Source organism: Equus przewalskii, chromosome 26 (genome assembly GCF_037783145.1).
Source record: "Equus przewalskii isolate Varuska chromosome 26, EquPr2, whole genome shotgun sequence".
Lineage (NCBI taxonomy): Eukaryota > Metazoa > Chordata > Mammalia > Perissodactyla > Equidae > Equus > Equus przewalskii.
In genome coordinates this window covers 28,243,970-28,268,413 of record NC_091856.1, presented here as the reverse complement: position 1 = coordinate 28,268,413, position 24,444 = coordinate 28,243,970, and the positions used below count along the sequence as shown (strand labels likewise).

Sequence of the window (24,444 nt, the reverse complement as noted above, 5' to 3'; positions counted from 1 at the left end):
TGTATCGCTGCAGATGTCTTCCGCCTTGGCAGGCCACAGTGGCACAAAGGTCCTTGGGTGCTTACAGTGGGCCCCGCCTTAGCAGAAGGAGCGGCTTTTTTCCTGAAAGATCTGGTTAAATTGATTTGGGGAAAAGCAGGAGAAATCCGTTTCCTGCTGCCTTTCAGAACCTCATGACTTTGAGAGAAGAAAGTTTGAACACTGCTGTTTCCGGTAAAGCTGCCAACCCTGGAACTTGTTGAAATTGATTGTATAAAATAGCTCCTGGAGGATGGGGACCTTGAACTAGCTTGCTTTTACTGGGGTTTCACTATGTGCCAGGCATTCTCGCTGTGTGTCATCTCACTCCAGTCCCCTGGCCACCCTCTGAGGAAGTACGTTCTGTCCTCATCCCCTTCGTAGGAGGGAGGAAGCTAGGGCGGTGGGGCTGCTACACCACACAGTTTCAGGGGCAGCGTGGGCATTGTGCTTGACATTGTGATGGTGCCTCCTGGAGCAGTCTGGTGGCCACGCTGGGCTCCGAGGCCCTCAGTGACGTGCTGGCGGAAGCAGTGAGGAGGCGCCAGAGCTGTGCTGCCTCCTGTGCAGCTGTGTGTTCCCAGAGCTTGCCAGCTGGTGGGCACCTGGGGTGGTTGGTTTGAAGGAATGAGTAGGATTTTGCCCTTTGGAAAGTTGCGTGGGCTTAAGAGCTGCAAGCCCTAGTGTGAATCTTGGCACCACTTCTTACTGACTGTATTGCCTTGAACTAGCCAAGCCTCAGTTTTCTTGTCTGTAAGATGTGGAAATACCTGCATCACTTGAGTTCAGGGTTCAGGACCTAAAAGACCCTCAGTAAATGTTTTCCCCTTCCCCAGTGTGAGAGTTTGTGAGCGTAGACCTTATTAGGAAAAGCACGTTTCTACCTGCTGGCTTTCAGATCTTTCCTAGAGTTTCGCTTAGAGCAGCAAGTTTTAGAAGATTGTTTCAGTCTTATTGTTTCTTCAGCGTCTCTAATAATGGAGATTCTAGAATTGCTGAGTTTGATTTAGTACTTTAATGAACTTTATAAAAATGTTTCATGTTTTAAAAAACCCCCCACTATCCTTAAGCCATATTAATGCAGATGTTTTAAAATATATGTAGCAAGTAAAAGCAATATCTTAGATAGTAAAATTTTCTTAATACATTTAAAATTGTATCCTGAGTTGAATTGTTCTCTTAGGAAAAGTTAGGGTCAAATCGTACTCCTAATGCTGATAAGCTAAGATCCGAAACAGCTTCAGCGATTTTAGAAAATGGAGACAAAGTTCACTGGGTTTTTTTTTTTTTTGAATGGGGCTATTTTAAAATGAGTACTGAGGACAGAAACTTGAGTGGCATTGCTAAACAATGAATAGCATCTGTTTAATCATTTAAAACGTTTAGCTAAAATCCCAGTCTCATTTGAATTTCCTAGCAAAACAACACAAATTAACCATATCCAGATGTGTGGTAATCGTTCTGCTGAAATCTGAAGAAAAAGCAAGGTAGAAAGCCTGCTTTTTTGGGGTGAGGAGCTAAGAAAATATAGCTGCTTCCATGCTTACATAAGCTTACTTGCTAATCTTGATTTGAAGCATTTGGCTTTGCTATTTAAGAGGCAACAAGGTGGCATGGAAGGAATGTGGGACACTTTAAATTCAGAGCGATCTCGGTTCAGATTCCCAGATTTGCTCCTCCCTGGCTGTGTGCTCTGGGCAAATTCCTTATCTCTGAAAGTCAGTCTCCCTTTAGTAGGGCACTGCTCCTGCCTGCCACGGCTGGAGAGCAGACAGAACCCGTGCGAGTGCGCTTTGGCGTTTCTTCAGCACCGCATATACTGTTGTGGTCCTTTTAGTAATTTGTTCGCCACAGAGTAGACCTCTGAAGAGGTGGGACCTGGCTTGGCGCTGAAATGCTCAAAGGGCTTCATTATGAAGATGATTTTACCTTGAAGACCGTCCTCAGGAAGCCCTGCTAAGGACAGTGGTAGAGAGACGGGGTGTGTTTGTCTGTCTGTGATGATGGATTGCTGTCGTTCCTTGGGACTATTGACTCGTGCATGGATTGACCTTCAGGCCCCTCTATACAAATTTCAGGAATAAGCTGCGTGTTGCTGCTGTTACACAGCGAAACCGTGACAGCTGGCAAGGACTTGGTCTTTTTGCTTTTTTTTCCCCATCCCTTCATGATATCGAGTTCTTATTTTCTCCAAGCTTCTTATACCTTAAAAAATTGCAAGTAATGCATGGTCTTTGAAGAAAAATAAGAAATATAAGTAAACACAAAGAAAATAGCACCACCCAGAAATAAGCACAATACTTTGATTTATGTTCTTCCAGTTTTGTATAATATGTATTGTCTAAGCATATCTGTTAATATTGCTTTGGAACATGTTTTCCCCTCACTAAGTATTATATCATGGACATCTTTCCATTGCCAAAAAAATACTGTCATGTTTAATGACCGTATGTGTAGTATTTTATTGTTTATTTTCTGTATCTCCTGTTTGTTGGATCTTAACATGTACCTCCAGTTTTTTTCTTTTCTAAATAATGATCTTTTTATATACATAACTTGTCTGTTTATTTCTTTGAAATACTCTCTCAGTAGACTTGCTGGGTGGTGGGTATGTGTGGCTTTACGCTTTCTGATGGATGTTTCTAAATTGCCCATTAGAAAAATTCTATCCAGTTTTGCTTCTGCAAGTGTGGTAGAGTGCCCCTTTGACTATATCTCTGTCAGCACTGGGTATTATTCTTTTTAATCTTTCCTAATCTAAAATGCAAAAAAAAAGGGTTATTTAATTTCAATTCATATTCTTTGATTACTAGTGAACTTGAACAGTGTTCCTAAATGTGGATAGGCCTCTCCCTTTTCTCTTTTGTAAACTTCTGTGTCCCTTTTCTCTGTTGGTATATTGGTGGTGTTTATCTGTGAGCCCTTTTTAGTTATTAATGTTCTGCATGTTGCACATATTTTCTGAGCTTCAGGGCTTGTATGTCACATTGTTTACCAGAGTTAGTCATTTTTTTTTAAACCACTGGCCTTATTTTAAAAGATTGGCTGGAGATGTGGCTCCTCGTGGCATTCGCGCCTGGGACTCCCTTCTCCTGGAGGTCAGCAGTGTGGGTGACCCGCAGTGGCATGTGGAACATCTGTGAGTGAGTCAGGCCCTGACAGTCAGAGATGGGGAGCAGACTCTCTTTCTGGGACCCCATAGGGGCATCTGTTGTAGGAGGATTCTTTTAATAATATCGCCAAACAGGGGCCACCAGGGCCAGCCACCTGGGTGGCTGCCGTGGATCGGGGAGTGCAGAGCAGTTTGTGGCCCTGGGGGTGCAGGAGGACTGAGTTGTGACTCCTTCCGCATCCCTGTTTCTCTCAGCCTGGCTGCTGGGTGGTTGGGGGGCAGGAGTGGTTGAGCAGGGGTGGGGTGTGTGTGTCGGGGGGGGGGGGTGGCATGGGTGAGCCTGGGGGAGGACAGCAGATGCAGGAGGTAGGTTAGTGGGTAACTAAGTAGCCATCTTATGTCTTGCACAGTTCTCTCTCTAACTGTTGGTCACTGAATTGTACCTCGTTTTCCTGTTTTAAAGAGCTTTGTTCTGGAAGCAACACTGGCTACTTAGTAACTGTGGGTGGGCTGAAAAAGGCCTTCTTGGTGGAGGTTGCTAAGGAGCAGCTGCATGGAAACTACTGATGAGACGGAGAGCCTCTGTAGTGGAATGCAGAAATCCAAGGAGGGCATTTCACTCCTGTGATATCGCAGAGGTTTGGACCAGACTAGCACGTATAATAGGACATGGTTTTGTGGGCTTAAAGCCTTTTTTTCTTTTTGAAAATTGAACTTGCTTTACGTTTGAGTTTGTCTTATATTCATCCCAGTATGGTAAATCAGGCAATAAATATTCTTTTACGTTTTATCAAGGCATTTACTGCTGTTACTACTCCTTCAGGGTCAGCTCAGAGTTTTCTCAGCTCCTCCATTTGAACAGTTGTACTCAAATCAGCCCAGCTTAATGCAACAAATTCTGTTTAGTGCTCGCTGTGTGCCAGAGACTGCTAGCCATGGCGGATGCCGATGTGAAAGGATGGACAAGTTGCAGAGATGAGAATGATAAACTCTCGTGGGGATGTGGTGGTCAAGGGAGGCTTCTGGGAAGAAGGGATCTCTCAGCTGGGGTTCGAAGGGTGGCTTGGAGTTCTCTAGACTGTCAGGGGGGCCAAAGGGATTACCATGTGCCAAGGTGAGATAAGCTTGAAATGGTATGGGCATTTAGGAAATTACTGTCACTTTGGTGTTGGTGGAGTGTCAGGTGTGTTGCCTGGTTTTTCTCTTCATTTATTCCTTAATGGGAAACCAGACAGTTCTGACTAATTGTCTAAGGTGACATTGTTTTTGGAATAGAAAACCAGGGTAAATGTTCCTTCAAAGGATTTTTGCCTTGGTTTTGAGTATGAGAGTGCCAGGTTAGGTCAGTCAGTGCTGAAAGAATGGAATGTCTCAGGACATTATTATGGTTTATGGGGAAAATGAGATATAATATTTAAACTTTCTGTAGGTCACATAGCTGCTGTACCAGTATGACATTTTTCTGATGATTTATTAGATATAGTTTTAAGTGGCGTTGGAACAAAATCTAGGAGACTTGAATGAAATTATTAAAGAACACTGGTCTCATTGAGCTTACCATCTTTTTTCTTTTTAATGGCCGGCTCTTCGTTTCTTCCTGCGGTTGCTTTACCTTGAGATTATGTGAGGATTTGCATCTATTGTCTTGCCACTTTGGGCGATTGCAGGCATATTTGAAATTCTTACTTCAGTTTCTAAATAGCAGACACACATTCAGAGTTTCCTAGAAACCTGTTGACAAAGTCAGTTGTATCCATCTCCCAGCACTTCTGTGATTTCTGAAAAGGGGGCGCCAAAGTCCTCCTTTTCCTAAAAAGCTGGGAGCAGGAGCTAGTTTGCAAGTGATTTAGAAATTGTTTTGAATGTTGAATTTCTCCTTCTTTTCAAGTTTATTTGGAATTTGCTTATCTTTGACTTTAGGGGAAGCAGAATCAGGCAGTTCCCCAAGCTCCTGCTTTCCAGAAACCTTCTCAGCTGTGTGTATGTGTGCATGCACATGTGTGTGCACGTATAGGTTGGAGAGTGTGTGTTGGGGGGCGTCGTGTAAAAAGGGAAGCAGAAATACAATGAAATAAGGGCCCCAGTGTCCTTTCTATGTTTATCTCTCCTAAATCTTCCAACTCTTAAAAAAAAAAATCATGGAAAAAAAATATTTAAAAAAAAAATAAAGGGGGCCGGCCCCATGGCCGAGTGGTTGAGTTCATGTGCTCCTCTGCGGCAGCTCAGGGTTTCGCTGATTTGAATCCTGGACGTGGACATGGCACCACTCATCAGGCCGTGCTGAGGTGGCGTCCCACATGCCACAACTAGAAGGACCCACAACTAAGAATATACAACTATGTACTGGGGGGCTTTGGGGAGAAAAAGGAAAAAAAAAATCTGTCTCTGATAATGTAAGAAGCGTCCCCACATTGGATAGACACTTTTTGTTCTGAGATTCTGGATTTAGTATGTAATTTCCATTTATAGAAATTTTATCTGCTGTGTTGTTTCTAAGCAGGAAAAAAGGTTTTTGATAATGGAAGAATTATTATTATCATGAGGGAGATATTTTTCTTTTCTTAAAATATTGGATGAAGCTAAGCAGAAGAAATATGTGCCCAGCAAAAATCAGAGTAAAATTAATTTACTGTGCAACTGTCAAAGAAAGGATGGCCCAGGAAAAAAAAAACAGGGCTAGTAACTTTTAAGGAAAAGTGCCTTTAAGCTAAGCTTTTTTCCCCCTTTTACACAAATTGATTACAGTTTTCCACAAAGTTGTTAGCTTTTTGGTAAATACCCGCCCTTCCCCTGTCCTTTTTGAATATCTATTTTGGGCTTCTGGGTGTTTACCCTTGGGCTCTGCGCAGGGATGTTGTTGGACCAGGTTGGAAAAGGCAAGCCTGCTGTTCGGTGCTCTGCAGAAGTATTTTGTATCTAGAAGTATTGTTTTCTGAGATTTCCTTATTTGCAATTTTCTTGTTTCTTTATGACAGCCGCCCTTTGTTTTCCACGCAAAACCACTACTACTAAGCTAGTAAGTCCGAGACTGGTCTCCTCTGTGCCTTAACACAGAAACTTAGGTTACTTTTTCCCCTTGACCCTTCAATCTCAGAGTAAACTCGTAACCCACAAAATCTTGGTGGAATTTGACCCTCTTTCCAGATTTTCAAGGACACGTTTACTGTGAAATTCAGAGGTTTGGTTTTGGTGAATTTGCTCTTGCATATATGCTAGTTTCATTTGGGTGCACTAGTTTTATATCTGTTTAATTTCTGTCTCCATTCCGAAGGCCTTTTATTATCCTTTTAGATCCCCCCCGTTTTTTTTTAAGGAGAAAAAATTGTGAGAATGGAAAATGGGGGGTTGCCTTTTGCTCCCAAAGCCTAAATGAATAGTCATTGCTTGTAATGCTGGTCTACACTCGACGCTTCCCACTGCTTTGGATATGATGTATCCGGTGCTGTGAAGGTAATGATCCTCAACCGCAGCAATATTCCTTAACAGGAGTATCTGTCATATTCATCGGGATTACCATGTTCATTGATTTGTGTCTGTAAATCTGCTGTTTCTACCCTTTAAATTTGATCTATAATTGGACCTCCTTAAATGGTTCAGATAAGGTAGTCTGTATTTTCTCAATGCAGCGTTGCTGTCAGCTTCTCCTTTTTCATTATACATTCAGCAGACTTGATAAAATCAGCAGGACACCTCATTTGAAACTGTTTAATCGCTGCCTTTTTCCTTTGCTAAACCATTGAGGTGGTCAAGCGATGTACACAAATCATTTTAAATAGAAAATATGGTTTTCTCTGTGACCCAGCTAAATAGATAGTGTTATGCAAAACAAGTTAAAAAGTAATAAATGCCAAAAAATCTTCTAATTGGAGTAAAAAATTGTGGGGAACTCTATCCTCTCTCCAAAAGTAGAGTATCCTGAAATATTGCCAGGACTCTGTAAAGACAAGATGATGGTTTTCTAAAGGTTCTCTGCTTTCTGAACAAAGCAAGTTTAAATGTTCAAATAGTGCTGAGCTGCCTTTTACCTCCATTCAAAGGGAGCCCGTACTAACTTGTAATGCCTTTACCTCTGACTTTTGTAGGGAGAAATTTGCTATCTGTTAATATCTATGCAGCATAACCTTTCAGCCATTTGCTATTGTGATAATAAATTTTTGTTTCTTTGTCTGTCATTTTGTCTACTCAGCTTTACTCTTCAAAGTACAAACTAAAAATAATAGCTCGAAATAAATGCCACACAATAAAGTGTTTTACAGTTGTAGCTGGAATAAGCTGGTGGCTGCGGCGCGCGGTCCTATTACCATTGCTGGTGCTGTAGTTTCTTCCCCACGTGTCAAGGTGACTCTACCAGGGCCAGCTCATTAAAACAATCTATTCTTTCTAACTGGCTTGGTATTTAGCACTATACCCAGCAGCCTGCCAAGGCACAGTTGTGGAGCACAAGACTCTGAGCATAGGATACATGAAATTATGTGGCATTCACTTCTTGAAAAAATACAAATTCTCCATCACCGCATTTTCATGCTTCAGCATTTTATTGTGAATAATTTACAATTACTCCTGTCAGTAGTGAAATAGGGCCACTTGCAGGTTTACCTGAGATAGTGGTAAGTGTGACTGCAGGCTTTTGAAGAGCAGTGTTTACCTGGTTTGTGTGGCCCTGTAGGATTAATATTTACACTGTACTTGAATGTGGCATTGGGCGAGTTTTGCCATTTTACTGCCCTGAGGTAAACTTGAGATGGAGAAGCTGGAAGTTGGTAAATACACTAAAAATTCATCTTTTCCTTACAGGTTCTGGCTCCTTGGCAGCAATGGCTGTGTTTGAAGATAAGTTTAGGCCAGATATGGAGGTATGTAAGTCCCTGCAGTTTTCTTCTCTTTCACGTATTTTTCCGGTTGTGTGGTGGACATTTACAGGTTGATTGCCGATGCCCCCAAAGCTTGTGCAGCCCTGTTGTTAGTCGGCATGCTCTTGGCCCAGATCCTGTGTTTGCTGAGAAGGCTGGTTGCTCGGGAAAGCTTCGTTTTAGAGTGGCCCTGCGTGTTGCCCTCCCTCACGCTTGAGGAGCCAGCACTATTCACCTTTTTGCTCTGGCCTTTGGGCTGTCTGGGAATCTTCTTGGCTGTGAAGCTGCTGCAATGTAGAATGTTTTCTTGTGCATTAAGATTTCTGTGTCACGATATCTGAAAATGACAGTTTTTTTTGTTTTCTCACTAAGAATAGAGAAACTGTGTATGTCTTTGCGTGTCATGCCAACCTGGCCTGAAAATGAGGGCAGTTTTAAAAATCCCTGTAGATTGTTCTGCATCTGGTAGAAGATGGGGAGAAGATCATGTGTGTAGTGGACTGTTCTCAGAGTGTGATGGATTTACTGTCTCAAATATAAGAGATTCTTTTATTATATTTTCTGTGGTGATAGGGGAGGGTGGTATCTTCTGAAGGACATTTCACCTAAGTCTGCTTTAATGATAGCTGCACCCCCCCATTAAGCACCCCCTCTCCCCCTCACCCCAGCTTTCCAAGAACAAGCCCACAAGTCTTCCACTGTCACTTTCAAAGAATGTTCAGTGTGCTTGGATACTTCGTGGTACCCCATTGTTCCTCCACTGTGCTTTATCCTTACACTAAACCAGCTTGTAGGCACGTAAGTCCTGAAGGCAGCCTTCATCATCTGCTCTTGGTTTTTTGATAGAGGTTAACTTTTTGACAGGGAGTATCAACTTGTTTTCACCCATTAGCAGGCTGTTTATGAGTGGTTTACCCTGTTCCTTAATATGTAGGTTTCTGCCGTTTCTACCTTTGCAGTATTGCTTTGTTTAGATGCCAGTGGATGTCTCTGGGAATTACTTTTTGACAATGCTGTGTGCCTGATCATCTTTGGAGAAGATTGCGTGTTTAAACATTTCGTTCTTCCACCGGCTCATCGTCAACAGAGCGCCGAGTGTCATTGGAGCTCGGCAGCTCTCTCTGCCCTTTAGGTTCAGGCCAAATGCTGTGAGAGCCGGAGAAGGTAGACTTGTGGCTGCTGCTCAGCCAGGACAGAGGCCTCCGGCCAGAAGCCACTACTCCCTTGTACGTGAGGCTAGCACACTTGGTCACTGATGGCTAGGTTTCTTCTGTTTCTTGGACATCTTCAGGAATTAAAACATGACGAAAGATAGGATTTAGCTAGGTGTTCTATACTAAAAATAGTAGTGTCTTTCTCCAATTAAGAATAGTAAACAGGTCCCAGTATCAACTATGAATGAAATTAGGATTCTGTTTTCATTTCTCAGTGTGAAAATTTATTCCCATATCAGCATTATTTTTTGTTTGGGGTTCTTAAGTACAGGGAAAAAATAAGATATACTAGGTCACTTAAAAAGAAAAAGAAAAAAAGGTCTCAGTCTTCAAACTAAAGGAAAGGAGTTCCTAAGGCTCCACAAATCCATTGGAACTAACAAAAAGGTATAGGGAAAAACACTCCGATGATTTTCGTTTAGAAAATTGCCTCAGTGATGTGAAGCCCTCCTTTAAGCCACATTAATCTTTTCACATTTTCTTGAAAGCTTTGTCCGTTTCCAATTGATTGGGACCTCTATATGTTAAAGAAAAATGAGAATTTCAGAAAAAGTTGAAAGCATGTGGTATAGTAAAAGTGACTTAGACTCTGCTAAAGTAATTTTACATTATTTAGTTAGAGTTTGGATTTGAAATGATTCAAAAGCCTTGAATTTAATACTGATCTGATTTGGGGAAGTAAAGAGAAGTGTGGTCATCTCTTCAGTAAAACTTCTGATGTTATCAATCTGAAGAATGTGCTCCTTAGATGGGTTTTATCTGTAACTCAGACTACTTAATGTTCTGTATTAACTGTGAGACCTTAAACCAGGTGGATCAGATCCCATTTCAGATTGATTAGTTACATTTACAATTTCAGGTGACTGGTTTTTATTCACTGGCAATCAACAAAAATCAGTATTAAGGTGAAGGTAGTTCCTGCTTGTCCAGTGAAGCGAGTTTAAAAGTAAATAATAGTATAGCAACTGTCAGTAGGTAATACTTTACAAATCTAAAGGGATGTTAACAGATAACTAAAAAAATTTAGCAGTCCAGCTTCTGGCCACCCAGCTCTCTTTTGGTGAAGATTAAATGATATGGTTTTTGGTTTCGGTGGCAGGCTGAGACTGCTTAGCCCAGTTGAGAGGACACCGTTTTCGTGATTTCTTTGTTGTGAAAGAGGCTTTGCTTAAGGTGTCATTTCTGGCTCTGCCTTTGCGTAGAACTCATGGAAATGTTTTGGCGTCAAATTTCCAAACTTTTTATTTTCCTCCTTTCCAGGGAGGCTTTCTGTCTGTCTGTGGCAAGAGGCCCTCTATCACTCTCTTTCCTGCCTGCTTTGAGACTGCAGGGTGGATGACTCAGTTGCTTATTTCCTCTCCGTATGGGAAAGGGTTCTGGACCCGTCCCAGCAGAAACCCAGGAGAGCGTCGCCGCCGCTCACGTAGTGCATGGATTGCAGGACAGTCTCTGCCGCACACTTCACACAGAGCTGCATTGGGAGGGGGCAGTTTTAGGCTGTCACAATCGGGAATGGTTTGCCAAACAGTAATTTTTAGGCCAGATTCATGAAGCAAACTCTTGGCTTTATTGTTAAAACAGATAAATTAGAGGAAGCCTGTAGTCTCTTTTTTTTAAACGACAGACCTGTGCTTTGGACGGTGCTGGGCCTACACTGTAGTATTTATGGAATGAAAGTCCCTCCCTCCTTAAAATCCTTTAATGTTTTCTCATTGTCTTTAACTACACAGTCCAGTACAGTAGCCACCAACCACATACGGCTATTGAGCGCTTGAGTGTGACTAGTCTGAATTGAGAGGCGCTGCAAATAGAAAACACACACCAGATTTCAAAGACTTTAGTAAGAAAAATTTTTTGAAAATCTCATTAATAATATTTATATTGATTACATGTTAAAACAATACTATTTTAAGTATATTGGGTTAAGTAAAAATATTATTAAAATTAATTTCACCTATTTTTACTTTTTAAAATGTGATTCGCATGTTTCCATTGGACAGAGCTGGTCTAGCCTTGTTTCTTGAACTTGTCATTTACGCACCACATTTAAGGTTTCTGCCATATCCAGGTGCCACCTGTACTATTATTTTTCTTGAAAATTTACTTTTAATAAACTCATTGATAGATTGATGTATCATTTACATATAATAAAATACACAGATCTTAAGTGTACAGTTTGATAGATTTTGGCATTTGTAATTACCCAAGTAGCTGCCAGTCAAATCAAGACAGAACATTCTCTCACCACACAGTGCCGTTTCCGGTCAGTTCACTTTCCCCTCTTCCTACAGCCACTTCAGTTCACCTTTTTTTAATTGAAATTTATTTTTTAAATGTTTATATCTGTGAAATCCTGGGTTTGATGTGCTGGTTATTTTTTTCCCCAAGACACATGAAAATGAGTGCGTTCTATTAATATAAATAAAAACGTATTCATATATCAGCATCATGCCTCAGCCCAGGGGCGTGAATGTTAAACTGTGGGACATAGGTCTGCGCTCCTGCTCCCCTTCGGCCCTTCTCGCTTGCTCACCATTCTTAGGATACAGTGTGGACTTGCCTGCTGTCCAGTCCTCCTCACTGCTCTGCTGCCAGCAGTACCCTACCTTCCTCGTTTGTTTGTGTCCCCATACTCCATTGTGCACACCTGTCCCATTGTTTTACAACTGTTGTCAGGGCGGTCTCCTGAAACCAGAGAGGGCGATCCTTGAGGGTAGGGGCCGTGAAACAGTCTCTGTTGTTGAGCTGCTGATGTTCCATATGTGTTTGTTGAGTTGAGACAGGATAATCCTGAGCTAAAGCAAAATCTGAGTCATCAAAAGCCACCTGGGAAATGGAGGGGACTTTCTCTTTTTCCCCTCTGGAAAGTGCTCAACGTTTTTTTGAGATAAGAGGAAGATAGCTAATACACTTCTCAAATAATAGTCGGTATTGGGGCAGAGTCAACAAAGCAAACACCCCATTAAGTACACAGGCAGAACGAAGATGGGGCAAAGGGCAAATGCTCATTGGGAAGTTACGGGCCAAAAAGCAGAAGAGTAAACCCCAGCTGGGATTCCTGAATGCTGGAGACATGCCTCTGCTGTTCCGGTTATCTGAGCCAGTGACTTGCCTCAGGTGGAAGCCCTGGTTCAAGGTGTCAGAGAAACTGTCAGCCAACCATGCGAGTTTAAGGCGCATGAAAAATCTGTAAAAATTCTCAGCCAGTTGTGGCCCTAACACTGCCTTTAGTGGTCTTGTAACATTCGTTTTCTCCTTGCTATTGACCTGGAAGTCCTTCAACGGCAGGAAGTGTGCTCATTCATTTGTTTCTTTGCATCTACCATGGTAACTGCACATAGTAGGTGTTCAGCCAGTAATTGTTAACAAACGGATATAAAAAGGTGTCAAAAGCAACTTTACTTAGTAGTTCCCAGAGTAACTTCCTTTAAAACAGTTTGCTAACTTCACCTTTAGTGTTCATAGTACTCAGCAGTAATAGAAATGAAGGCATAAAAAATTGCATTACTTACTGGTGATAAATCTCATGCTTTATTTTTATCAGTGAAGGTGCTTGTTCTGACATTGTACCTATGTTAGCAGAATAGGGGATTTTGAAATGAGTTGACCTAATGACAAGGGGTCTGTTATGTTAGCATTTTTTTTTGGTGATGATGAATTGCGTGGAGATCAATTGCCCTAGATTTTTTCTTTCTGTTGCTAAGGCTGGTGTAAGGATTAAGCCCCTGATCCTGGTTATTACCCACAGGCTGGCTGGACAGGAAACTAGTGAAAACCTCACTGTGGCCTTTTGAGTCCATTTTCCAGTTAAGTATAAGGAATTTGACTGTAGTCCCTAGAAATATGGTGTTAGCTTCATGGAGGTCTGTCTCTTGAAAATTGCTAAAATTACTGAAATGAAAACAGATTTTAGGGGCCATCCCTGTGGCCGAGTGTTTAAAGTCCGTGTGCTCTGCTTCAGCAGCCTGGGTTTGCAGGCTCAGATCCCAGGTATGGACCCACTCCACTCATCAGCCATGCTGTGGAGGCATCCCGCATACAAAAAATAGAGGAAGATTGGCACAGATGTTAGCTCAGGGTGAATCTTCCTCAAGCAAAAAAAAAAAAAAGTGGAAGATAGGGAGTGGATGTTAGTTCAGGATGGATCCTTCTCACCAAAAAACAAAAACAAAAACAAAAACAAACCAGATTTTATTTTCGGGTGGGGAAGGAATGAAGGAAAATGTATCAGATAACTTAGTTTAGTTTTCCTTCCATCCTGTTTCTTTGTAAGAAGGAATGTTTCCTTTAGGTTCAGTGAGAAATTTAAACTCTTGAAGATTATAATTCATTAAAATGGGTAGAAGATTAATATTTAGTCTGTCAAGATCAATACTGTCCCCTCTTTGCACTAATTGTCAGAATAGCGTGTGAGGGCCGCTGAAGGGTGGTGGTGCGGCAGGACACGCACATCACAGGGAGACGATTCAAAGGCAAACTGTCCTGCACCCTCTGGTATCGACTTGCAAATTAGCATCTGGAATCTAATTAAACAAGCTTAATGAAAGTAGCAGCTGAATGCTGCTGGAAAAGACAATCAGCTTTTTTCCCCTCTCTGATACATATTCTGTACTATTGAAGTTGGTCACCAAACACATCGTGTGAGCACAGTTAAAAAAAATTAGCATTTATTTGAAGAATAGAAACTGTTTTTCATTCTGTTATGCATTTGGCATGCTCCGGCGTCCCATGAGAGCCATGCCACAGCAGATAGTGCGCAATATTTATAAATCCATGACAGGCAATAATAGCAACTTGAAAAATTCTTTTGCTAGAATCTCAGGTTGAGAGCTGCCAAAAACTGAGAGGATCGGATCTGCAGTGGCAGCTGCCGTGCCCTACAGTTAGAATTCCAGACTTTGAAGATGCTCAACTTAAAGAAATGAAGACTGCAGGCTTAGCCAATTTTTGCAGGTTTCCAGAGCTCTGGCTCTCTGCCTTTTGAAGATGAGTTGCTGAAGCTTCTACCACTGCCTGAGGCATGCTAACACCAGCAGGATCTTTTCCCCCCTAGTCTTAGTGTGTCTTCAGTTTTAAGCAGCACATGCTTAGTCACTGCCAACTGTGATAGTCCTTTCTCTGGTCTCAGTACTGAGGGATGAGCTCCTACCCTATCCCCTTCAGAGAGAGGCTGCGAAGATAGATGGTGACTCATACAAGTGCCACTTCAGCCGTCTGATTTATGGAGTCATATTTCATCACTCGGCAAGTGCTGGCCTCTAGAGAAGCCCTTATAGATTGCTAAAGATGTGAGCAGCTATCGTCCTAAAGGCCTGTGGTTACCTCACAAATGTGACGCCAAACACCTAGCTACCGAGAAAACAGAATTAATCTGTCATTTCAGGCAGCTATAGATCCACTTTAAATAATGAAGGAGTTGATACCAATATGGTGTCCTGACAGCAAATCTTAGAAGTAACTGCAGGGTTTTTTTTTTAAGTCCAGTAGTAGAAAGACACTGAAGTTACGAATTCTTTTGCGCTTTGCAGATGGACAGTAGCGTAAGAGATCTGCATTATTTGGATTAGAAAAAAGGATCTATTCAGTTTGGCACATAGACTGGTCCCAAAGGAAAATACAGAGCGTGAGTTCAATGTGGTCAGCTAGAAGGGGGCACAGGAGCTTAGGAGCTGGAGGATTGGGCTGCGAGTGTGTTTCCACTGTACACAGGGCATGACTCTGGGCAAGCCACGGTCCAAGACTGTCCATCTAGGAGATGGGGATCCAGAGACCTGCCTGCGGGTTGCTGTCAGGATTAGATGTGGTCTGTAAAACACCTCATATGGTGGCTCACACAAAATTGGCTCTAAAATATGGCAGCTGCTTCTATTTTTTAGTTATTCAGTAGTAGGATACAAACATCACATAGCAACGACTAACATGATTATTTCTCCTTGCATCAGCCTTTGTGATTTATAGCATAATATGGAGAGTGATGATTCTTCGTTCCCATCTGAAAGCTTACAGTTGGAGACAGACATATGTAGTGGTCATAATGACCGCAGACGCAGCCTATGTAACACTTAACACAGGCCATGGAAGTGTCTGCCTTCTTGCCATGGGGGGAAGGTATTAAAAGCACAGTGGTCATAGTAGCTGATGCTTGTTGAGTACTTAGGCAGTGCCAGGCTCTGTTTTAGCAGCTTTCTCTGCATTCTCATTGACTTTTCAACAATGGTGCGAGGTCTGTACTTTGTTATCCTCATTTTAGAGAAGAAAATTGGGGTGCAGGGAGATCAGATTATCTTGCCTGAGATCACCCAACTAGTCACTGATGGAGTTGTGGTTTGAACCCTGGGCCATCCGACTTTAGAGCCCGCTGATGTCTTCAGTCACTGTGCTCTCCTGCCTCCTTGCTAGGCCTGGGATTCTGTGGCAGCAGAGCAGGGAGGACATCTTAGTGCCCGTGAGCAATGGTGTGGGCTGCCTGGGCTCTTCCTTTGCTCTGAGGAGGTCTTGTGAAGATCGCAGGGAGCCAAACAAGGGTCAGAGGAGGTGTGTAAGCCTCTTTGGTGAGCTCAGTCATTGGAGGGGGCCCAGGAATAGAAAGGTGCAAGGAAGTTAGAAGGACAGAGATACTAAGAGGGAAATACAAATAAGTCATTTGGCTATCGAAGATATGTTTTTCTTCTCTTTGAATTCTAGATTTTCATCTTTTAACTGTCGTCCACCCCAAATATCCTGTGATTGTTTTTTTTCCCCAAAGTTCTCAAATATTCTTTACAAGAGAGCTATTTTTCTCTATATAGCTAATGTTCAGATGGCATAGCCCTCTTCAGATTTAGTAATGAGACCAAGTCTTTAAATATTGGTGAATGGCGTTTGTCCGTTTGAGGCAAATCATGAATAACTTGAACAAAAATAAAAAAAAGTAAGCGAGACTATCATATTTGAATAATGAGGTGCTCTTTTTTTCCCCAACTGCCAAAACTTTTTAATCTTCGTCAACAATTGTTCTGTCCTCCGTCTTATTTAGGTTGCATCTGTGCGACTCTGAGCTCAGGAGCCCTGACAAGCGGCATATGAATTCTGTATTCATTAGTGATCTTGATCCAAATGCCTCTGTCCCTGCCACCAGGGCTCAGGTGTGGAAGCTGCTGGCTAATCCCACCAGCTGACATTCAGGGGTTTAATGACTCCATAGGAAGGTGACCACTTGCTGGGAGGTTTGCTGGCGGAACCCACACAGCAGACAATGGAGATCAAGGAAGACTATCACTGTTTGGCCGAAGCTCCTTCCTGTGCGACTTGAACCCTGTTGGCATCAAACAGAGTTTTAAGTAAATGCAAAATTTAAAAAAAGCAAAAACCTGACCTTCGATAGCTATCATAAACAGCGATTTTCCTGTCTGTATTGAGATTGGTGGTGTTTAAGACTGTTTTTCTTGTAGCGCTTTAATAGGTGTCAGCTTAATGAGCTGAGCTTGACTCACTTTTCCTGAGTTTTAGATTTTAAGGTTATGTTTGTCTGGTTGCTACATCTCTTTAGGTACCTTGTATGTCTGGGGGAAAATATATAGTTAGAGCTGAAATTCTTTCTTGGTAAATACTTTTAAGGATTTATGCTGATATTTTTGTTTATTGTGGTCTCCAGCTTTTAAAAAATTAGAATGTGAGTTCTTTGATTGACTTGTGACATGTCACTAGATGTTTTCACTTTTTTTAGGTCCTCTGGTCTAAAAATGTTGGACAGCTTATTATTTTAATAACAGCTTCATTGAGATATAATTTATGTCCATACAACTCACCTACTTTAAGTGTACAACTCAAGGGTTTTTAGTAAATTCACAGAGTTGTACAACTATCTGAATCAATTTTAGAACATTTTCGTTGCCCTCAAAAGAAACGCCATACCCATTAGCAGTCACTCCACATTTACCCCCAACCCTCCCAGCCCTAGGCAACAACTAATATGCTTTCTGTCTCTATAGACTTACCTATTCTGGACATTTCATATGACAAGAATCATACAATATGTGGTCTTTTATGACTGGCATCTTTAACTTATAATATTTTCATAATATTTCATCAATGTTGTAGCATATATTGGCATTTCATTCCTTTTTATGGTTGAATAGTATTCCATTGTATAGCTATACCATATTTTATTTATCCATTCATTAGGTGATAGACATTTGGATTGTTTTCACTTTTGGCTATTATGAATAATGCTGCTGTGGACATTTGTGGACAAGTTTTTCTGTGGATATACGTTGTCATTTCTCTTGGGTATATACCTGGGAGTGCAATTGCTGGTTCTTGTGGTATCTCTGTGTTTAACCTTTTGAGAAACTGCCAGGCTGGTTTCCAGTAGTGGCTTGGCCACTAGCAATGTATAAAAATTCTAATTTCTTATCCTCGCCAGCACTTATTATCTGTCTTTTTGATTATAGCCATCCTGGTGGGTGTGAGTTGGTATCTCATTGTGGTTTTGATGGGTTCCTTATTTATTAAGAACTAATGCAACTATGGCGATGTTGAGATGGAACTATTGAAACCCCTGACAAACTTTCTTATGCACTGGATTTGGGCACTAATTGAGTTGGTTGTACAATTGTTTAAATATTGAAAGGTCCCTTTTAGAGGCTCTCCCTGAGGCTGTTTCTGTCATTTGCTTTTGGTCATAATTCTGCATATTGGCTTTCCTTAAGACCTGAAGCATTAGATGTAGTAAATTGTGTCTTTATTGTTGGGATCAAAAAATGTGTTAATTTTCCCCAATAATTTTCTCTGTGGTTGTATTTAATGTAAAGCACTAGTTTTTAGAGATGTCAAAACCCAAAGATATAATCTCTGGAACCCTGATTAGAATTATTCTTATTAGTGATTTCCAGTGGAGTTAAACAGTTAATTTTACAAATGAACAGATAGTAAAGTTGGCCTTATGGTTCAGTGGGTGAGTTGGAGAATGGCCCTTAAAGCTTTAGAATAAATGATAATGAGAAGACACTGTTGATGGTTAAAGCTTCTCGCCAGTGCCAGATATTTTGAGTTGTCCTCCTTTTAAAAACTGAGTTTGTTCTCCTGAATTTGAACCCACCGGTGGGCCGACTTTGGAGAAGTAGAAGGTGACGACTTTTTTTTTTTTTCTTTTCTTTTTTATTGAGTTATTGATAGGTTACAATCTTGTGAAATTTCAGTTGTACATTAATGTTTGTCAGTCATGTTGTAGGTGCTAGAAGGTGACTTCTTGATTTAAGGTTACTTCCTTGGATCTTCTTGCTTACACTGTCATTTTGTGGTTTTTTTCTAAAGATTGGCACCTGAGCTAACAACTATTGCCAATCTTCTGTTTTGTCTTTTTTCTTCTTCTCCCCAAAGCCCCCCAGTAGATAGTTGTATGTTGTAGTTGTGCGTGCCTCTGGTTGTGCTTTGTGGGATGCCGCCTCAGCATGGCTTGACCAGCGGTGCCACATCCGAGCCCAGGATCCGAACCAGCGAAACCCTGGGCCGCCGAAGTGGAGCGCATGAACTTAACCACTCGGCCATGGGGCCGGCCCCTGTGGTGGTTTATATTATGGGGCAAATGGAAGTTTTCTTGGGTCTTTCACCTGATGTTCAAGAGCAAGACTTTGCTCCCTACTGTACAGAGTTTGGGATTTCATATGTAATTGCTTCTCTCCCTTTGATTCTCTAGGATTCCTTAGTCTTCCTTGACTTAGAATGGCCATTTAAATATCTCTGCCTCTGGCCGAGTCTGTGTCTTCCTTGTCTCTGTATCTCCAGAGCCTCAGTTAATGGTGGTGGCTGGTTATCATTTCCACCTTTGCCATGGTATCCTACCTTTGATAAAAGTTGAAGTTCAAAGTGGGATATTTCGGGCAAGGGGTGAAAGAAATTTTAGAAAGTGTGTCTTATTCTTCCCATTTATTCTTAGGAAGTATAAGGAGGTTCAATGGGAGGAGGCCTGGAAGAAAGGTATAGTTTACCACAATCTCCACTGAGCTGGGAATGGATTTCTCTGGGGGCCTGGCCTCTGGAATTTGAGAATCAACAAATTTTAGGAAAGTGACCTTGTGTAAAGTTTGAAGCTCTGTATTTCCAATTTTTTGAGGCATAATGAAAGTACTACAAGTGGTATACTGCTGTAGTTATTGACTTTGAGAATTCTTTGTTGATTTTTCTGTCAAAAATATTTCTGTGCAAAAATTTTTCTGTATCTTCTACCCTGCTCTGTAAACACTGAATTTCATTTTCTTATATAATCAGTATATAATCAGTTGGCAGATCCTTTATGGAGTACCAACTGATTGCACGACATTACACTTGGGGCTGTAATCCAGAGTTAGTATTGAAAGAGGCCATTCTGTATGATGGTGGAAATCCCTTATACAGCTATGGGCAAAGTAGATTGAAAAGAAGGATTTATTTTACTCCATACTAGATAGGTAATTATTTATGATACATTTCTTTGGAGCAGGTGTTCCATTTGAAATGTTTTCACTTTACATACTTCCTATAACTGAAATGTAAGGGAAAATATACCATATAGGAGAAATGTTTCACAAAGTATATTGCTTGCTGCACCTGTGGCAAAGATCCAGCAGGCAAAATGTAACTTCTCTGTGACCAGAGACTGTTTAATCAGAGAGAGGCAAGAGCGAGATTCGGGGGTAATATGGAATAGAAATAAATGTTTAGTGACTTTCAGCTATAGAGATGGAGTTAAAAGGAAGATCTTGTTGCTAATAAAATATTCTGCATCATGGTATCCAAGAGAAAATGGACTTCTTTATCCATCTCTTATCAAATTGAGTTGCCTTTGCTAATTTGGGTCTCAGGGACATAATTTAAGCCACTAAAAATGCTCGCTTTATCTAGGTTGTCATTTTCTGTTACTCAAGCCAAGCCAAGATTTGGAATGCCATAGCTCCTTGGGAAAAGAAAGAAAAGAAGCTCTTTTATTATTCACCGATTTCATTTCATTCTAGAAGTCTTATTTTGTAAACATTTTGAATCATCGCCACTTATTGAACAGTGGCCCCCCAAATTTCACTGTCAAGAGTGAGACCCTGTGTCGGGAATCCCAGAGGTCTTCTGTGGTTAGAGGCTCACAAGCCCTTGAACAATGGATTTCCACTTTTGTTGTGTATAGGTTAGAGAAATATAAGAAATGAAATATAGGACTGAATGTTACTGGATGGTAGCTTAGAATCTTATAAGTTTTGCCTTGGCAGGTAATTTGGCATAAATTGTTAATGTAAATCTGGGTTAGTGGTGAAGACGTTATTTTAGTAAAAAAGATAAACTGCTGATTAATTCAGCATAGAACTCAATTACAAATTGAAAGTGTCTCTGCGGGACTCCCGGACCCTAAAGACAGCAGATGTTGAATTGATACTCCAGCATATTTCACAGTGGTATGAAATATTAACATGGTTTATTATACTTGTGTGGTGTGCGATATCAGAAAGGGGGAGGTGGTGGGCATGTGGGTGTGCAAAGCAGCCAAACAGTACACGTTTGTTAATATACACTGAAGTGTGATTCAGAATTTTAGGAAAGTTTCTTCTTATTTTTTTTTAATCATATAGCTCTATGGAAAAATTAAGTTTAAAATAACATTTGGGGCTAAATATTCAAATGTGGTATCTATCTACATTTACATGGCACAGGTAAACGACCGTAAAATAAAAATGGTAAACTTACTAACGCAGGATATTTACATGTTAAATGGGACTGCTACCTATAAGGGTGGGAGTTCTTGAGGGGCCCAAGCTGCATTTCACTGAGTTAATTGTCAGCTTTCACGGGCTGGAAAGTTTTCATGGGCTGCTGTACTGTTTTTACCTTCTGATCTAAAACATATGGTAATTTAAAAATGCCCCTATAATTTGCACAGGCAGAGAAGTTTCATTTCTAGCCAAAAAAAAAAGCTTCACAGTTTTCATATATCTGTATCAACTCAAAGGGGGAAAAGTCAGCAAATTTTATGTATCGGAAGATCTGAATAAATGGAACTGCCAATATTTGACGGAATTGGCAATTCTTAAGAGGCATGAGAGTAAAGTTGGCTTAGATGAGATATTTCAAAGCCATTACTACTATTATGACAGTGATTTTTTTGCATCACAGCCTATATCAAGTCTAGGTTTTGCTAGCCGAGGTGAAAACAGTTCCAAAAATAGCCAAATGATTACGGTAAGAACAAATATACCCTGGATACCTTCTGATATTATAAAGGCTTTAAAAAAAGGTGCTTTCTCAAAAATCTCTGCAACACATCAAAACTGGCAAAGGTAGAAGGGGAGTGGGCAAAGAAACCAGAAGTTTCTTGGTACTTACACCATCAGAAGCACACCTGTATCCCCATTGGAGTTGCCATTAAGGCCTTTGTAAACTATTCATAGATGAGGGTCCGTCTGAGATATGAAAGGTGACCTTGGGTTCCATTCACTTGAGTTTTACTGATCTCTAACTGGGTGCCAAGCTCTGTTCCTAGTTATGAGACATGGTGCCTTTCTTAGTGACATTTACAGCCTAGTAGGGTGGACAGGCCCACAAACAACTGTTGAAAGTCTGAGGTAAAAAGTCCGAAAACGGCACCCAGAAGCGGGGCATAGAGGTGCCACAGAGGAGAGTTGATGTGCTCTGTCCTGGGGACTTTAAGGTGGCCTCACAGCGTGCGACTCCTCACGAGTTTTTTGGTCTTGGGGTTTGAGGAAGGAGTGGAACAGGGAACCTGAAGACGAGAGGAGACCCTTCTAGATGGAGGCGTCAGGTACAAAGGCCTGGGGGCTCCTGCCCTAACGTCCTCTCTCTCAGTTGTGTAATCCTGGAAGTTTGGACAGCTGAACATATTTGGAAATAGGAAAACGAAACTCCAGACAGTGTCTCAAGTTGTCTGGGTGGTCATTTCCCGAGTCAGTGTGGCCCTGTAATTAGCGTCTGCTCTTCAGTGTGGGATAAGGCCGAGTTTCGCCTCCCTGTCCCTGCGTGTGAATATTTAGTTTAGAAAGCTGCCATGTTCCATTAGAGGTGGCTGTGTTTCGGCAGTGGGTGCAGGAGCTGTGTAGGCTTTTCAGATGTCCTTTGAGATTTACGTGGCAGTGTAATTGGGAGATGCTGGTACTTAGTGTGTTGTGCGTGGCGGAATGTGGGATTACCTGCTGTAATGAGAGCCCAGCAGCATACCTCAGGAAGGTAGTTAAAGTTTTAACCTTAACAAATAATGTGACTTGTGGGTTTTTGTGAGGTAATTTATACCCCTCTCCTCTAACCCTGAAATTGTGCAGAAACAAAAATTTTTAAAAATATGAAGTTGTGCTAAATAGGTATTTTAAAATTCCACCTGGTAGTACAGATTTTTGAAAATGTTTGCAATGAACATTGTATCTGTGGGACACTGTCGCCCTCGCAGTCGCCATCCTCCTGTGTGGGAATATAGTTTTCCTAAGATGAGAACTGCAGTGACATCAGAATATTAAACACATCTAAGGATTCATTAACTTTGGTTCCTTGACAAGTACATTGGTTTATTTTAACTCAGGTATATTGAATTGGGGTGATAGAGGAGTAAAAACGGGGTCCAGTGGAAAGTGCCCACATGGCTTTGCAGAGGTCTGGGTGGAAGACTGATTTTTGCCTCTTGTGTCATCCCTGTGGCCCCCTTTATAAAATACAAAACTCTATCTCAGGATGGGCATAGGCGGCACTTGAAGGGCGTGTTAGGAGGACCGTGTTTGTCCACTGCAGGCAGGCTTAACAAAAGTTTGCACTTAGCCTCTCACCACTCCTTCCCCACAGTGTTAAAGGAAAATTAAAGTGCACTTGCCTTTCCTTGGTCAGTTTTAGTTAATATTTACAATCAACAAATGGCCTGATGGGAAAATTAAATTAAATGGTATCTTTTTCATTGACATATACAGGGTGGTTAAAGACAGTTGGACTCATTCTGTTTGCTGAGAGGTTTTGTGTGTGTTTTGGGGGAATGTACACACTGGGATGTAGCACTGATGCCATGAATTTGCTCGGCTTTTGCTTTGGCGTTTGATGAGTGTACATTCTGTATTGGAGAAATTCATTAGAATATCCTTAAGTTTACCACGTGTAACAAGCCAGATGAATAAGGGAATGATGGAGTATCATTATTTAAGCAATATATTTGCAACTTTAAACAATTTTAGAGGTAAACTGCCTTAAAAAGGTAAACCCATGAGTGATTTATCAGTTACATCTAAGGACTAGACAAGCATCATTACTTTTTTGGAGACTAATTGTTTTGAGGTTCTGCTGTCCTGAGTGAAACAAATGTAGGCTCTGGGGTCAGACAAAACTCGGTTGAATCTCGGTTGTCGGCCACGTGCCTTTGAGTTAGTCACTTGCCCTCTGAGCCTTGGTTTCCTGGATTTTTAAAGTGGGCATAAGGTAGTGCCTACCTTAAAGGGTTATTTGGAAGAGTAAGTGGAATAATGTACTTGGCACAGTGCCTGCACACAGTGAACGTAAGTTCTCTTCCTGCCTTCTTTTAGGATACAATTGCTAGTGAAATATAATACATGAAAATGTGCTACTTCACACACTTCTTATTGACATAGGAGTAAATTCTGTATGGAAGATGCGCATGTGAACACAGGGTTTTATGGCATTAGTTTGAATTTCCTTTGCAGTGTAATGACTCCTTTCATCACTGATTTGCTTTGAACTGGGAGTCAGAAAACCAAAGTACTGAGTTATTCTCAGTTGCCCGTTGCAGTGGTAGTTCTGGAAGCTAGGCTTTTGATAACCGTGTTTGTGACCATTAGAGAAAGGGGTAGATTGGATCAGGTTAGCATCTTTCATGGGCTGCCTGCATGCCAGGCCCTGTGCTAGCAGCTTCTTCAGTGCATAGAGTACTTCGTTTAGCCCTCACGACCACCCTGGTGCTGTAGGCTTTTAGGCCTCTTTTGCAGATGAGGAAGTTGGGACTTAAAAATGTTGAGTGACTTTACCACCAGGGTCACATAGCTTGTAAGTAACAGGACTAGATTCATAGCTGGATCTCTTGGTTCTCTTAAATTCTTTGCTCCCTCCTAGCCCCCATCTCCTCTCGCGGGTCTGCTTTACTTGGGCATGTCCACTTCTGCTTCCTCATTACTTTGCACATGGCCAAACCCTCATGACCAGGATCCTCCCTTAGAGCTGCTTTCTTTACATTCTTTCGGCTCTTTTCCCCATTGTTAACCAATCCCTTATACTCTTTCTACCACATTCCAGAGGCCAGATGACATAT

At 41.4% G+C, this 24,444-nt stretch overlaps 1 protein-coding gene across 1 annotated transcript in view; it reads left to right on the top strand.

Annotated features, from left to right (window-relative positions):
• Positions 1 to 24,444, top strand: part of PSMB7 (proteasome 20S subunit beta 7) — a 56,376-nt gene that overhangs the window by 19,316 nt on the left and 12,616 nt on the right. The window contains exon 6 of the mRNA XM_008531420.2: positions 7,925 to 7,983. Within this exon, the coding sequence (XP_008529642.1) occupies positions 7,925 to 7,983 (59 nt within the window). The remainder of the gene's footprint in view (positions 1 to 7,924; positions 7,984 to 24,444) is intronic.